Source organism: Enoplosus armatus, chromosome 20 (assembly GCF_043641665.1).
Source record: "Enoplosus armatus isolate fEnoArm2 chromosome 20, fEnoArm2.hap1, whole genome shotgun sequence".
Classification (NCBI taxonomy): Eukaryota; Metazoa; Chordata; class Actinopteri; order Centrarchiformes; family Enoplosidae; genus Enoplosus; species Enoplosus armatus.
Genome location: NC_092199.1, coordinates 558,998 through 575,638, shown reverse-complemented (window position 1 = coordinate 575,638; position 16,641 = coordinate 558,998). Strand labels below are relative to the sequence as shown.

The following is a 16,641-nucleotide window of genomic DNA, read 5'->3' as shown; positions in this document are numbered from 1 at the left end:
ACAGCGAAAGGAAGTGCCCCGGGCTTTGAAGCCAATTTGACATAGTGACCAAACGGTGTAATTACAACTTCCGGGTCCGTCACGTGACGCACACTGCCGCTGTGTCTCGGTAAGAAGCAAAGTCCCACTGAGGTTAAATCTGATGCTGGTTGTCTGAACTGTTGAATGCTGACTTTCAGTGCACGTCAGTGTTGATATTTTGACTTTATTCATGCCTGACACTTCTACATGGATTCATGCTGTGATGATTAAAAATGTCCCTGTTGTTGTGCAGTTCTGGTTCGCTTGACACATTTCTATACAGAAGAGTTTCAAATAAATATTTTTGCTATTAATACAGTTTTGTCATTTTTATTATGTTAGGATCAGCAACATAACCTGAAGATGATTTCATTTATTCATGCCGAAAGGACAAGGCTGCTCAATATAAGCAAAAATAATAATTATATATTTCACAGTGTGTACATATATAAAATAAATATACACTCAGTATATTTAAATCTAGTTTTACACGAGTGAATAAATTAATAAATGATTGTTTCTCCACCAGAGTTTTAGGCTTTAAACGTTTTCTGTTTTATCTGTTGATTTAAAAGTCTAACCAGGGACGGGGCTGCACGATAGCTTCAGTGAGACTCCCTGTATACATTACATTACATAAATAAGCTTTGTGGCTGGTTGAGCGCCACATGTGCGCCCTCTATTGGCCAGCCGCCATTGGTGGAGACCAAAACAGAGCTACAAGGGGAGTAAATACTGTGCTTGTTCTGTGTCTGCTGTGTATAAATGTCATAATTCCTGCCGTTCATATTTAATCTCAGTATTCTGCCTCGTTTCCAAACACTAAGTAGGTCAATAAAGAATCTTTCACATGATCTTTGTGCGTACACGTGATTTAAGGATGTTAATTAAATTAATGAATTCAAGCACTGGGACACATGAGGCATGATATGATTTTTATTTCCTGGTATGTTATCCGTATTCTGAGCTTGTGAATGTGTTTGGTTTTAGGGTTAAAAATAGTACGAATAGAAAGAAACACGGACAGAGTCGCTCCTCTTTGTATTTCTGTTCCTCGACGATCAGCAGCTGTGACCTCAGAAAAACTCACGGGGAGTAAAAGCTGCTGGCGACTCTGAAGACGTCAGACGTGCCTTCGTACGGCGAGATGACGGGTCGCAGGCCTTTCCGCTGTTTGTAGTGTCCGAAGTGTTTGATCCTGTAGGAGCCGCTGGGGGCCGACGGGGGAATGTGCCACTCGACCGTGGAGTTACTCTGCCGGTTTGAATCCTTCAGCCAGTGAAACCTGCAACAAGACATTCAAGTGATTTAAAATCCTCAAAGACAAGAGTTAAATACTTTTGGTGCCACTAAGGACTCATGTCAAACTGTTTCCCTGAGATCCTGTTAATCTAAACCTGTTGTTAATAATGTGGAGCACTGTGAAGGCCTCACTTTGGGCTCTGGGTCATTGTGACGGCAGAATGTTTCCAAACCAAACAACTGATCGATTAATGGAGAAAATAATCAGCTGATTCATCCACAATGAACTAATAATCATTAGTTGATAGTTCAAAATGAGCTCCACCTCAAACAACTCCAACAGTCAAGTTTTACCGTGTGGTATTAGTACTTTTACTGCAGTAAAGAATCTGAGTACTTCCTCCATCACTGGCCTTCACAGAGAGTACGCACCGCCTACAGATTAACCTACCTGGTCTCCCATGATGCATCAGTGTGGACAACCTCCCAGGTTTCTGTTCGGTTGTCATAAATCTCCACAGTAACAAAAGTTTTGTCTCTCTGCAACAAACGACAAGATCGGAGGTTAAATGATCTCACTTACATAGCGCTTTTCAACCTTCACGGTTGTCTCATTCACTCACACATTCACACACCGATGGCGACCGAGCTGCCATGCAAGGTGCTGGTCTCCATCGGGAGCAACTTAGGGTTCAGTGTCTTGCTCAAGGAACTGCGACAGTGCTAACCACTGCGCCACCATGCCGCCCTAGGTTAGAGGACGGAAAGCCAAAAAGAAACAAAACTACAAACAAGCAATAAGGAAACTTTACGAAACAAAGGAAGAAAGAGCTTTTGGTCTTACGATGTCTCCAGAATGTCTGGGGTTTCCTGCTACGAATGTGACAGAGACAACATCACCCTGAAAAACACATTAAAATACTTTATTTTGTATATGTTCACATATTGAACAGCTGGGTGTCATCAGCATAACACTGATAGAAAACAGTTTAAACTGAAAGAGAAATGACCAAAGGGCAGCAGCATGTTCAAGGAACAAACTGGGCGGAGTACTGAGCCCTGAGGGACACCACAGAACAGACAGTGTGAGCAGAGGATGACATGCTGTATAATCTTGAATGTCCTACCTGTCTATAGATGGGGTAAACCTGCTGCAGGACGTCTCCAAAGCTGCTGTTCACTGGTTTTCTGTCAACGGACGCTGCAGGCAGCAGATTGAAGAGTTTTTCCTGAAAGAAGGGAGGCTGAGGGCCGACAGGCAGCTCCGACACTCTGTCCTGAAAACACAAAAACATTAACACGCACAGGTGTGTTCCAGGAATATAGCCTTAATAATGTAAAATGGGTTTTGTCACTCCTATTATTTGTCTTTGTCTGACTGCTATTTAGGGGATAATCATGCTCTTTGGAACTACAGTTCCCATACTGCTTTGGGAGCTGTAATCAGGAAGTATAATGTTGCCATGGAGTCAGTGAGTTAGCTGTGGGCTACAACTTACGCCCCAGTTTTTTCTGCCTTTATTTGTTTACATTTTGGCATTTAAGTATCTGAATCAGCTGTTAGCAGCTGCTGTCTGCAGTGTCCTCATGGATGAACAAACAACTATTTATTTATGATGGACATCTGAGATAATGATGTCCTCGGAAAGTGTAAGTCAAATCTAAATATGTGTTTCATGTCTGTGAGTTTTGACTCCTTCTGATGCAAACTGCAGCAATGAGGCGTTAACTGTTTTACAACTTCCTGTTGTTTTAAGAACACCTGCACCTCTCACAGTATCTCTCCCTCCACCCCCCTTCAACTCTAGATTTCAGATCTCTTGAAGTAAGAATACTGTTTTCCAAACAAAAGGCAGTTTATTAATGCTAATTATTAGTGTAATCCGGCCTGTCGCACCTGTGCGATGGCTCTGGCCAGGCCTCTGTACTTTTGCAGGTAGGCACTGAGCGTGTGCGGACCGTAGATGGTGGAAGCTCCTTCATACCGCTGAACCTGAACAACACAGGTCACAGTTGAAGATCACTTTGAATTATTTACACTTTGTTTCTTAGAAATACCACAGTACCCATGAGCCTCAGCTGCCGTGTACCTGGTACTCTTCGTAGGTGGTGATGTAGTGAGTGTACACGTTACTCAAACCAGCGATCACCACCTCCGTGTCCCTGAACGCCCCCTCCGACTCGAGCTCCTAACACACACACACACACACACACACACACACAGTATTACCACATGACGGGTTGCAGGTGTGAAGCGGTGCAGATGTTTGAGGTCATGTCGTATCTCACCTGTCTGACAGTGTCTCTTAACCTCCTCCCCGACATGGTGCTGTTAATGTGCAGAGCAACAGTGTCAGGGTGAAGTCATGAGGGATGGCAGGTAGTGCGGGAAACGTTCCCATGGTTACCACTTGGAACGATGGTACCATTCAAACTAACACTGAGTGTAATTTACACACCGAGTGAATGGAAAGATAACAAAGGTAATAGGTAATAGATAATACTAATAATAAATGTCTAGTCGCCTGTTAACAGGGGACACAGATGTGAAGCAGCTGTTTACTTGAACCTGAGCTCCACCTTCACCAGCTGCAACATTCAGCTGATGAACACATTAATGCTAATCAATCATTATTCTGTATAATTACAACTTTTACTTTTGGTACGTTAAGTATATTTAGATGATAATACCTCTGCACTTTTACTTCAGTAACATTTTGAATGTAGGACTTTTACTTAAGTACAAGGTCTGAGAACTTCTTCCATGACTGGCTATAAACTGTATCATCATCAATACAATCAGTAGTATTATCAGCAGTATGAAGTGAAGTGTCATCAGTAGTATAATCAGCAGTACAGTCAACAGTATTATCAGTAGTAGTAGTGTCAGTAGTAGCAGCATCAGTAGTAGTAGTGTCAGTAGTAGTAGTGTCAGTAGTAGTATCATCAGTAGTAGTAGTAGTATCAGTAGTAGTAGTGTCAGTAGTAGTAGTGTCAGTAGTAGTATCATCAGTAGTAGTAGTGTCAGTAGTAGTAGTATCAGTAGTAGTATCATCAGTAGTAGTAGTGTCAGTAGTAGTAGTATCAGTAGTAGTAGTGTCAGTAATAGCAGCATCAGTAGTAGCAGCATCAGTAGTAGTAGCGTCAGTAGTAGTAGTGTCAGTAGTAGTATCATCAGTAGTAGTATCATCAGTAGTAGTAGTGTCAGTAGTAGTAGTATCAGTAGTAGTAGTGTCAGTAGTAGTGTCAGTAGTAGTAGTGTCAGTAGTAGTATCAGTAGTAGTATCATCAGTAGTAGTAGTGTCAGTAGTAGTAGTATCAGTAGTAGTAGTGTCAGTAGTAGTAGTGTCAGTAGTAGTATCAGTAGTAGTATCATCAGTAGTAGTAGTGTCAGTAGTAGTATCAGTAGTAGTAGTGTCAGTAGTAGTATCAGTAGTAGTATCATCAGTAGTAGTAGTATCAGTAGTAGTAGTGTCAGTAGTATGATGGTCTGGTCTGGTCTGTCTGGTGGACGTACTGACGTACTGACGCACTGCGGTAAGCGTATTGCTTCACTTCCGGCTTCTGTGTCATTGGTAGCGTGTGTTTGGCCGCTCTAAGCTCAAACAAGTTATATTTGTTTGGTATATATTTCATTACAGCGGCTAACTAGCCGCTAACCACTTAAACGTACATTACTTTTGCTTAACACTGATAGTTCTCTCCTTCTTTTAGCGACTTTTTCGCTAATCTCACGGTTGTTTACGCACTATTCTGTCTGTTACATTAGCTTAGCAGCTAGCGATAGCTTCTCTCCTGCTCTGTCCTGCTCGGTGTGTCAGATGTTTAGTTATTCCCCCGCCTCCTTTAGCGATAATGGTAAATGTAATAAATGTAGTTTATTTAGCGTGCTGGAGGCGAGGCTCCGCGAGTTAGAGGCCCGGTTCCGCACCATGGAGACGGCTGTAGTCAGCCAACCCCCAGTAGCCGGTGCGGACCGACTCAGTGTAGCTCCTGCTAGCCGTCCCCCGGCAGCTCCCGAGCAGCCGGGAAGCCAGGGAGGCTGGGTGACTGTCCGAAGGAAGCATAGCCCTCGGCAGAAGCCCACGGTTCACCACCAACCACTCCATGTTTCTAACAGGTTCTCCCCACTCAGCGACCCCCCCGCTGAGGAGCAGATTCTGGTAATTGGCAGCTCCATAGTCAGAAACGTGAGGTTAGCGACACCAGCGACCATAGTGAAATGCATTCCTGGGGCCAGAGCGGGCGACACTGAATCAAATTTAAAACTGCTGGCTCAGGATCAGCGTAAATACAGTAAGATTGTTATTCACGTCGGCGGTAATGACTCCCGGTTACGCCAATCGGAGGTCACTAAAATTAACGTGGAGTCGGTGTTACGTTTGCAAAAACTATGTCGGACTCCGTTGTTTTCTCTGGGCCCCTTCCCAGTTTGACCAGTGATGATATGTTCAGCCGCATGTCATCATTCAACCGCTGGCTGTCGAGGTGGTGTCCAGCAAACCATGTGGGCTTCGTAGATAATTGGCGGACTTTCTGGAGGAGACCTGGTCTGATGAGGAGAGACGGCATTCATCCCACTTTGGATGGAGCGGCTCTCATATCTAGAAATCTGACCGACTTTATTAGTGAACCAAAACCGTGACAACCCAGAGTCCAGACCAGGAGGCAGAGTCGCAGTCCTACACGCTTCTCTGCGCTTCCATTAGAGCAGTTACCCCCAAAACCCCATAATGACTGTGTCTGCCCCCCGACCACTTAAATTAATTCAACCAAAGTAAACAGGAGAGGAGTCGTTAATAAAAACTTAATAAAAATTAAGACCACTACTGCTATAGGCCAAAACAATAGGAAAATTAAGTGCGGACTGTTAAATATCAGATCTCTGTCATCTAAAGCTGTATTAGTAAACGAGCTAATATCAGAGAATCATATTGATCTACTGTGTCTGACAGAAACCTGGCTGTGTCATGAAGAGTATGTCAGCCTGAATGAATCCACTCCGCCCAGTCACACTAATACTCACATCCCTCGAGGCACCGGCCGAGGAGGTGGAGCTGCAGCCATCTTTGACTCAAGCCTGTTGATGAACTCTAGACCTAAACTGGATTATAACTCATTTGAAAGCCTCGTTCTGAGTCTCTCACTCCCAACCTGGAAAACACTGAAGCCAGTCTTATTCGTTATAGTCTATCGCGCTCCAGGTCCATACTCTGAATTCTTATCTGAATTCTCAGAGTTTTTATCAGGTTTAGTCCTTAAAACAGACAGAGTCATTATCGTAGGGGATTTTAATATTCATGTGGACGTTGATAAGGATAGCCTTGGTACTGCATTTACCTCTTTATTGGATTCGATCGGCTTCTGTCAGAGGGTACAGAAACCCACTCACTGTTTTAATCACACCCTCCACCTGGTTCTGACATATGGACTTGAAATTGAACATCTAATAGTCTTTCCACAGAATCCTTTGTTATCGGACCATTATTTAATAACTTTTGAATTCCTATTACTGGACTACACGCCATTAGGCAAAAAAGTCTACACCAGATATCTATCTGATAGTGCTGTAGCTAAATTTAAGGAAGTGATTCCATCGGCATTAAATTCAATGCCACGTCTCAATACAACTGAGGACTCCTATGCTAACCTTCGTCCCTCTCAAATGGACGATCTTGCTGACAGTGCTGCAGGCTCAATGCGATTGACACTTGACTCTATTGCCCCTCTTAAAAAGAAGATAATAAAACAAAGAAAGTCAGCTCCATGGTATAACACCCAAACCCGCAAATTAAATCAAACAGTGCAGAAACTTGAAAGGAAACTTGGCTCCACCAAACTGGAGGAATCACATTTAATTTGGCAATTCTTTGGCAAGATATTCTTAGAACTTATAGGAAGGCCCTCTGTAAAGCCAGAGCAGCCTATTACTCAACATTAATAGAAGAGAACAAGAACAACCCCAGGTTTCTCTTCAGCACTGTAGCCAGGCTGACAGAGAGTCACAGCTCTATGGAGCCATGTATTCCTATAACCCTCAGCAGTAACGACTTCATGAGCTTCTTTAATGATAAAATTCTAACTATTAGAGACAGAATTGATCACCTCCTGTCTTCAGGTGGTATCTTACCTTCAAACACAGGAATCTCAGAAATAGCTGTAAAACCTGATGTATATTTAGATTGCTTTTCTCCCATTGACCTTCACCAAATTACTAAAACCATCTCTTCATCTAAGCCATCAACTTGTCTCTTAGACCCCATCCCAACCTGGCTGCTCAAAGAGGTTTTACCTTTAGTCAGCACTTCTTTACTAGACATGATCAATCTGTCTTTATAAACAGGCTACGTACCACAGTCCTTTAAAGTAGCTGTAATTAAACCTCTTCTTAAAAAGCCCACTCTTGATCCAGAGGTTTTAGCCAACTATAGACCTATATCTAACCTTCCCTTTCTCTCCAAGATTCTTGAGAAAGCAGTCGCCAACCAGCTGTGTGACTTTCTACATGACAATAGGTTGCTTGAGGACTTTCAGTCAGGTTTCAGAGCTCATCATAGCACAGAGACAGCACTGGTGAAAGTTACAGATGACCTTCTCACTGCATCAGACAAAGGACTTGTCTCTGTACTTGTTTTGTTAGATCTTAGTGCTGCATTCGACACCATTGACCATCATATCCTATTACTGAGACTCGAACACTTAATTGGCATCAAAGGAACCGCACTAAGCTGGTTTAAGTCGTATTTATCAGATCGATCTCAGTTTGTACATGTTAACGATGAATCCTCCATGTACGCCAAAGTCAGTCATGGAGTTCCACAAGGTTCTGTGCTTGGACCAATACTATTCACCTTATATATGCTTCCTTTAGGGGATATTATTAGAAAACACTCCATACATTTTCATTACTATGCGGATGATACCCAGCTATATTTATCGACCAAGCCAGAAGAACCTCATCAGTTAGCCAAGCTCCAAGCATGCCTTAAGGACATAAAGACCTGGATGACCTGTAATTATCTGATGTTGAACTCAGACAAGACAGAAGTTATTGTTCTTGGCCCTGAACACCTCAGAAATACAGTATCTAAGGATATTGTTACTCTAGATGGCATTGCCCTGGCCTCCAGCGCCACCGTGAGGAATCTCGGAGTTGTCTTTGACCAGGACATGTCCTCTAACTCCCACATAAAACAAACTTCAAGGACTGCCTTCTTTCACCTCCGTAACATTGCAAAAATCAGGAAGATCCTGTCTCAAACAGATGCAGAAAAATTAGCCCATGCATTTGTCACGTCTAGGCTGGATTATTTCAATTCCTTATTATCAGGCTGTCCCAATAAATCCCTGAGGACTCTCCAGCTGATCCAGAATGCTGCAGCACGTGTACTGACAGGAACCAGGAAAAGAGATCATATTTCTCCTGTATTAGCTTCTCTGCACTGGCTCCCTGTAAAATCTAGAATAGAGTTTAAAATCCTTCTCCTCACCTACAAAGCTCTTACTGGTCAGGCACCATCATATCTTAAAGAGCTCATAGTACCTTATTACCCCACTAGAGCACTCCGCTCCCAGAATGCAGGGCTGCTTGTGGTTCCTAGAGTCTCCAAAAGCAGAACAGGAGCCAGAGCCTTCAGCTGTCAAGCTCCTCTCCTGTGGAATCGGCTCCCAGTTTGGGTCCGGGAGGCAGACACACTCTCTACTTTTAAGAGTAGGCTTAAAACTTTGCTTTTTGATAACGCTTATAGTTAAGGGCTGGCTCAGGCCTGCCTGGACCAGCCCCCTAGTTATGCTGCTATAGGCCTAGACTGCCGGGGGACTTCCCATGATGCACTGAGCTTTCCTCCTCTCCCTCCTCATCTTTGCACATTCATCACAGTCCAATGCATGTTACTAACTTTATTTCTTCCCCAGAGTTTCTTTGTGCTTTGTCGACTCGTAGGTAGTAGTATCAGTAGTAGTAGTATCAGTAGTAGTAGTGTCAGTAGTAGCAGCATCAGTAGTAGTAGTGTCAGTAGTAGTAGTATCAGTAGTAGTAGTAGTAGTAGTATCAGTAGCAGTAGTGTCAGTAGTAGCAGCGTCAGTAGTAGTAGTATCAGTAGAAATAGTGTCAGTAGTAGTAGTATCAGTAGAAATAGTGTCAGTAGTAGTAGTGTCAGTAGTAGTAGTATCAGTAGAAATAGTGTCAGTAGTAGTGGTATCAGTAGTAGCAGTGTCAGTAGTAGCAGTGTCAGTAGTAGTGGTATCAGTAGTAGCAGTGTCAGTAGTAGTAGTAAAAAGTTGTTACGTCATCTCTCCAGGAACAGCTACGACAGCTACTGAGCCGATAGTGATGATCTGAACGTCGATGATCTGCGGATGCCACGGCAGAGGCCAGTTCATCTGCACACACACACACACACACACACACACACACACACACACACACACACGCTGTGTGTCAACAAACAGTAACACATCATTTACTTGAGTTTGAGACTGTGAGGTCCGTCTGTCAGTCAGTGTGTCTGCCTCCTCCTCACCTCCCCCGTGTTGAACAGGATCGGTTTGGGTCGATGACACTCCTGCGTCTGATTGGACGGCGCGCCCAGGAGAGCGTCTCTGATCCCGTCCCAGAATGGGTCGCCTTCCACGGCACCTGGAGAGAGAGACAGAGAGAGAGAGAGAGACTCGGTTATACTGTTAGTTAGACCAGAAACAGTACAGTGACAGTAGAATGAGAGTAGAAGAAGGGTAGAATCACCCTGAGTGAAGTTGAGATCTCCTCCTCCGTCTGTTGTTCCTGCTGCAAAACTGTGACCCAGAGCTGGTTTACATGTACTGACCTGACACACACACACACACACACACATACGCACACATTAAGGTCCCACCCGTAAATGTGAATAGGATGTGTACATGTGTAACACATTCTGCCATGTATGTACTCAACAAACTGAGTGTAAATAACCTTTTATTAATGAGAAAAAAGAAATTATTTAGCTTCAAGAGTCGAAGACACCACCTCTGGTATGCCTCTCAATGGGCTTTTGTCATTTTGCCGTGATTCGTGTACACATTCACAAATCTCAGTACACATTTACAGAGTGAGACACCCCCCCCCCCCCCCCCACAACCAACCAACAACAGAAACTGCCATTTATAGAGCAGTGGTTCTCAAAGTGTGTTGTTAGTATAGTTTGGGAACAACTGTCCTGGAGCTACACCGCTAGCGTGGCTAAAACCTGTTGTGTGTCATTGTTAATGATGTGTTTCCATTGATGTGTCTAAGGTGTATATTCTGTGTGTGTGTGTGTTGCTGACCGTGTGTGTGTCGTTGATCTGAACAGTAACATCCGTCATGTTGACCCACTGATGGGCAGAGTGAAGGAAGCCAGTCACCTCTTCAACTGCGTTAGCATACAGCTCCTGCAGGGGGCAGCAACACAAACACAGTCACACATTTTGTCAGTTGTGAAGACGCTGCACTGCCTTATTATTCTCCTATTAACCACAGACCAGGTCCTATCCTTAAAATAAAAAGTGCACCTTGTGGGGACATGGTTTTTGTCCCCACAATGCACTGTGGGAAAGGTTTGGCCTCCCCACAATGTAGTTAATACAACATTTGTGAGGACTTTTCATTGAATTTCACTTTTCATTATCCATTATCCTGACCAAAGATCTTAATAAGAAACACTGATGTTAATTCAGAGAGACAGACAGGCAGGCAGGCAGGCAGGCAGGCAGACAGGCAGGCAGGCAGACAGACAGGCAGGCAGGCAGGCAGGCAGACAGACAGACAGACAGACAGACAGGCAGGCAGGCAGACAGGCAGGCAGGCAGGCAGGCAGGCAGGCAGGCAGACAAGCAGGTAGACAGGCAGACAGGTACCTTGGCCTTCCTATAGATGTTGTGTCCGATGATCCTCGTGCTGTCGAACATGTCGTCTCCAGGTCCAAACGCCTGACACATCTTAGTCTGACAGACAGACACTTCCTGTTTACTGTCTGCTGATTATACTGAAAGAGTGTGTGTGTGTGTGTGTGTGTGTGTGTGTGTGTGTGTGTGTGTGTGTGTGTGTGTGTGTGTGTGTTTACCCCTCCTACAGGACAGGAGCTGTTCAGGTAGTCGCAGGGCAGTCCGGTGTTCACACAGCGAGGACCTCCAGTGTTCGGACTGACGTCGCCGAGGTTACTGGAGGAGAAACCAGCAACAAAGCCTCCCTGAGACAGACACACACACACACACACACACACACACACACACACACACACACAGAGGTTAGGGGACATAAGACATAACCCCACCCACCGAGTCTGTAGTGGTGGCATGGACATTATGCTGACTTTATTAAAGGTTCCCTCTGTTTTTCTATGAGTGGGTCCCCGTTTTGTTTATCTCATGCGCACACTGACACGATACACAGTCCAGTCAGTGGATCCACATTATTTCACTGATCAACAGGTGGCAGTAACATGCCAAGAAACACAGCAACGCGCCAACGCAGACAGCGAAGAAGAAGACTGCAAGCTAGTAAACATGGATGTAAAGAATGCCGGATTTAAAGCACATTATGAAATACATTCAACATGTTGGTCAGAGAGTCACACAAGGAGTTTTGGTGAATGTAAACATACGTTTTGTTTGTTTGTAGGATAAATCCACAAGGCACCTTTAAGACAACAGGAAAACATGGAGGAAGATTCATACTGAGCGACATTTTAAAGTGTTAAAACCAACTTGTCAGCGCCCTCTGGTGGAGAATTAAATTTCTGTTCTGCATTTTCTTGTTACTTATCAGCCGACGTATAAACCGATACTGATATATCTGCAACAAGCTGATATCTGCCTATATATCAGCCTGGCTGAATTATTATCATCATTAACACCATGATTAAAATGTAGGCAGTGGAAAATAAGTGAAGTTGTTTTGTCTTGTCTGAATAAAGAAGTTAGCAGTATTTTTTTACCTCTACCGATCAGAGGGTTGGGCAGTAGCCTCTATCTAGCCTGAGAGGTAAAACTAAGGGCAATGAAGCCCCGGTGCTGCTCATGAAGTTTAATTGCTGTGTTCACAGAAATGACTAAAAGCAGGAACCTGAACCTGAGCAGAAAGACCTCATAATGTCACATCTCCTGACAAAGCCAGGTCCTGTCACCTGTCCAGGTAGATCTCCGGGGTTCTTGTCCTGCTCCAGCAGGTAGGAGGCGTAGCCCATGTTGTCGCTGCTCACCATGCGGTTGGTGTAGTTCATGCTGACGGCGTGGACGGCGAACCAGCTGTCAGGAGGCACAGAGTCATACTGACGGTCAGACCAGATTTATCCCTGCGATCAGCGGATTCATTAACATGAAACCTGCACACATTGCTCACGTCTGACACGTGAATTCACGCCGTTGACCAATAACAAGTCGTCCTGGCTTCCTGATTTAAATCATCACTTATATTGTGTGTTTTTACCTGAGCATGCCGACCCCGTCTCCATCCAGATCAGTGAACTTCAGCACCAACACCTGTTTATCTGTGTTCCACTTATACCTGAAGGGATCAATCACAATACTAATCAATAACGTCTTTACATATCAGACGGAGCGTATGGGAGCAACCTGTCATTGTGTACCTGCGTCTCTCGTCCTCAGGGTTGTTCAGGTAGGAGTGAGGACTTCTGTTCAGGCTGCTGTCGTCCAGCTCTCCTCTGCTCCTGTAGATCCTGCCTGGCTTCATGTTACCATGGGCTATGTCTATACTCTGGACACAAGGTTTAAATGATTAATACATGGTACATCATCTTTGTCTATATACTGAAAACAAAGTTTTACATTAAAAACTAGAGATTAATGTTATGATGGGCTATGTCTATGCTCTGGAGACATCTTCTGTAATATTGTATGTTGTTTGTGAGAATCTGTGTGTTAAGGATCACTAACATAAACCTATCACTTAATCACACACACACCTTGACGATGCCGTTGACCAGCGGCTCGATGGATGTCTTGATGTAACCTTTACTGCTGATCATAAACAGTGTGTACTGGAAATATCCGGCCGGTCCGCAGTGTGTGTGCGTCCCGCTCAGAACCACGTTATCCTGACGGTACAGATCCCCATATTTCACCTGCAACGCCTGCAGAACCTGCACACACACACACACACACAACATTATTTCTTCATATTTTTATGGTGTGTATTTTCTATTCTGCTTTTCCTTCTTCTTCTGGGGGCTTTTCATTAAAATTATTAATTATTATTGTTAGGTATTTTGTGCCATCCTGGTTCCATGTAAAGCACTTTTAAACTTTATCATTGCGTTATATGAACACATACACAATTATTAATAAAAACTTTAGTAGCTAGACCATTCAAATTCTTACATATTAATGCATCATTCTGTATACATTTTGCTGTTAATATTGTACTTTTACTGAAATAAATGTTTGAATGCTGGGCTTTTACCTGTACCTGTAACTTCAGTATTTTAAGTAAAGGATTTAAATGTGTGTGTGTGTGTGTGTGTGTGTGTGTTCACCTCCAGTCGTAGCCTCTGTGATATCATTCCTACGTCTGCAGTCACAAACACGACTCTTTGCCTCCCGTCGTCGATGATGAAGGCTCGACTGTACAGACGAGTGTGTATGCCTGCAGCCGTCTGCTGAGGGTTTGCATAACCCATCTAAATATACACACAGATACACAACTTGGTGTGATCATCTCAAAGAAGATATGAATGGTGATGGATCAGTTACCTTTTATTGTAGACTCCAACAACATCTGAAGGGTTTCGGGTTGAACATGTTGCTACTTTGTACTGAAGGTCTGCAGGGACAGATACCACAAGAGGAGAGAGGGGAAACATGGGCCGGGTGAACTGACCCCCCTTGTTGCGCTGATAACAGCTCCATTTCAGTCGCTTCACGTTTCTACCTCTTATCCGGGGCAGGTCTAAATAAGGGGGTCCAGACATATCTCTCCCCAGCAACATTGGGAAACAGAAAACCTCCAAAGGAAGGCGCCCAGGAGGATCCGCCGGTGGAACAACCTCAACTGGCTCCTTTCAACACGAGGAGAAGCGTCTCTACTCAGAGAACCATGGCCTCAGACTAGGAGATGCTGTCTCTCATCCTGACCGCTTCACAATCGACTGCAAACCTCCTCAGTACATGCAGAAGGTGACGGTCTGATGAAACCAACAGAACCACATCACGCAAAGAGCAGAGAAGCGGTTCTGAGGTCTTCAAACCTAACACTCTCCTCCCCCCGGTTGCACCTCGAGATCTTATCCATGAAGATTACAAACAGAATCGGTGACAAGGGACAACCCTGCTCGAAGCTGAATATGGGAAAACAAAAACACATTCCTCCACTGCTCCTATAATATACTGTATATAAGTACAAGTATTATATATCTTAAGGGGTAAATGGGGTACTTTCAATGGGAGAGTGTTGCCTTGTGTCCAGAAATGAGCACATTAAACCCACTTTGAAATTAGGATCCAGCTTGACAGATCAATATGTGGTGTTGTTTAGACTGTGGAGGTGTGCAGGTCGGCTCCTCTGTGAGGCTCTGCAATCTACAAACACACATAACACTCTTCTAAATGGTAAACGGCTGCTTTTATCCAAAGCATTCACCTCACACAAACACTCCCCTGCCGATGGCAGTAAGCTACCATGCAAGGTGCTGGCGTTCAGTGTCTTACCCAAGGACACTGAACCCCAAACACAGCCGCCTTCTCTGTGTAGGTCCACAGAGACATTTATGTAAAGCTTCATATAATTCAAGCTTATGCACGTAATTGATTGGAAGTGGGGGCATCAGACTCCCAGGTCTCCACATTGAGACAATAACAACTCCCAGGTGTTATATGGACACCTGGCAGTCCGTTATCGTCTCTATGTGGACACCTGGGAGTCATTTTTGTCTCTTCACGGTCAGTTGAATATTCATTGAACATTTATATAGAGCAGTTGGATTTTCAAATCCACCATACTCGTGACTTCTGAGCAGGAAGAATCAGTGCGGCAGGAGGCCTTGAAGGTACTGACCAGAGGGATTTCAGCCGGTGGCCCGGTGCAGTCGGCTCGGCCCACTCCGATCAGGTAAGGTTTGTGCTGAGGCTCAGGACCTGACATTACAGCAGAGAAAACTGTTTGTTTTAAAGGACCATACTGCTGCTCTTTCATATTTTATCTCATTGCATTCTTCACATCCTTGCTGATCATTTTCCAAATTATCCATCAGTTTTTAGAACATGGACGTTTCTATGTTATGTTCTCACCTGTGTGTGTTTTCCAGGTAGCCATCAGTGTGATCACACACACGGTCATCATGACGATGAACAGGACAGTCAGCGTCGCCCCCAGAGCAGAGAAACCACAACATACCGACTTCCTGCCCGCCATACTGTCTGTCAGCGGGGGGGGGGGGGGGGCTGTGTGAGGTGTGAAGTCAGAGGACTCATTTCAAATGTTTCTTTTAATGATTTAATCAATGATCAACTGCTGCTGCTAACTAGTTGTTCACACACTGAACTCACCACATCGTCAGTCATGTTTCATATACTGCAACGGGATATAAAAGACACTACTGAATAACACACAATAACAAGTGTGTTGTATTAAAATCAACAGCTGTAATATGTGTATGTAATTTTGTGTGAACTAGTCAACATGTGAGGCAAAGCTTTTTGTACCTGTTCTTATTTACTGTGGTTCTCATTAGTTTAACACAGTGTTGTTGTTTAACCATCTAAAACATGTGGGTGTTAACTTTAATAGCTAACTTTACTGAGTAAAATTTGTTTGAATAAATAATGTTAATCTAAATACGACGTCCTGCTGATGGAGGCATCAGATCAGATCTATGTGTCGTTCTGGAGGATGAGGAAAAACCTATTTTGTTGTTTGATTTGGGGAACTTGTTGGGTTCATTCCAGGAACCTGTTCTATATTCAACATATAGTCTGCTCTTCTGTCAAATAATCATTTCTTCATCTACTAGCCGTGGTCATACAGACGACACAAAACTCTACTCTTCCTTCGACCACGGAGACAGAACAATGGCGTTAAAAGCTGCCATAAATTGCTGCTCAGCTTAAAAAAGCTGGTCTGAGGTCCGTTTCCACTGAGCCACAGTGTCATCCTGAACTCCAGGAAATCACAGAGGAAACAGACGTAAAAATTCATCAGAATCTGGGTTAAAACATGTTCGTACTCACCTTCAGTGTCAAGCCAGGAGAGAAAGTGTGTTTGTAATGAGCGAGTCTGATCCAAGGTCTGTTTTACAGCTCAGATCAGTTCAGTTCACCTGTTATCTACCTGATAAACTAAAAAACTCCTCTCTCACTCCAAAGGTCACACACCTGAGCAACACTATAGATGATAGATCGGTGATTACA

General features: G+C 44.0%; 1 protein-coding gene across 1 annotated transcript; it reads right to left on the bottom strand.

The window, feature by feature from the left end:
* Positions 1-994: 994 nt before the first annotated feature.
* On the bottom strand, positions 995-15,646 carry asah2 (N-acylsphingosine amidohydrolase 2). The gene is made up of 20 exons (XM_070927424.1): positions 15,523-15,646; positions 15,290-15,369; positions 13,773-13,916; positions 13,203-13,379; positions 12,867-12,994; positions 12,707-12,784; positions 12,405-12,525; positions 11,343-11,468; positions 11,137-11,223; positions 10,567-10,671; positions 10,007-10,088; positions 9,786-9,901; positions 9,551-9,645; positions 3,553-3,592; positions 3,354-3,452; positions 3,161-3,256; positions 2,391-2,540; positions 2,108-2,164; positions 1,715-1,803; positions 995-1,306 (listed from the first exon to the last, which is right to left on the bottom strand). The coding sequence occupies exons 1-20, from the start codon at positions 15,644-15,646 to the stop codon at positions 1,108-1,110; spliced, it is 2,193 nt and encodes a 730-aa protein (XP_070783525.1). The 3' UTR covers positions 995-1,107.
* Between the last annotated feature and the right edge of the window lie 995 nt (positions 15,647-16,641).

What these genes read in the sequence shown, in the direction of transcription:
- asah2 (XM_070927424.1), bottom strand. Translation starts at nt 15,646, where the DNA reads ATGGCGGGCAGGAAGTCGGTATGTTGTGGTTTCTCTGCTCTGGGGGCG. An exon ending in GCTCCTGTCCTGTAGGAGGG is followed by an intron (nt 11,224 to 11,342) that starts GTAAACACACAC and finishes TCTGTCTGTCAG; the next exon opens with ACTAAGATGTGTCAGGCGTT. An exon ending in AGATCTCAACTTCACTCAGG is followed by an intron (nt 9,902 to 10,006) that starts GTGATTCTACCC and finishes CTCTCTCTCCAG; the next exon opens with GTGCCGTGGAAGGCGACCCA.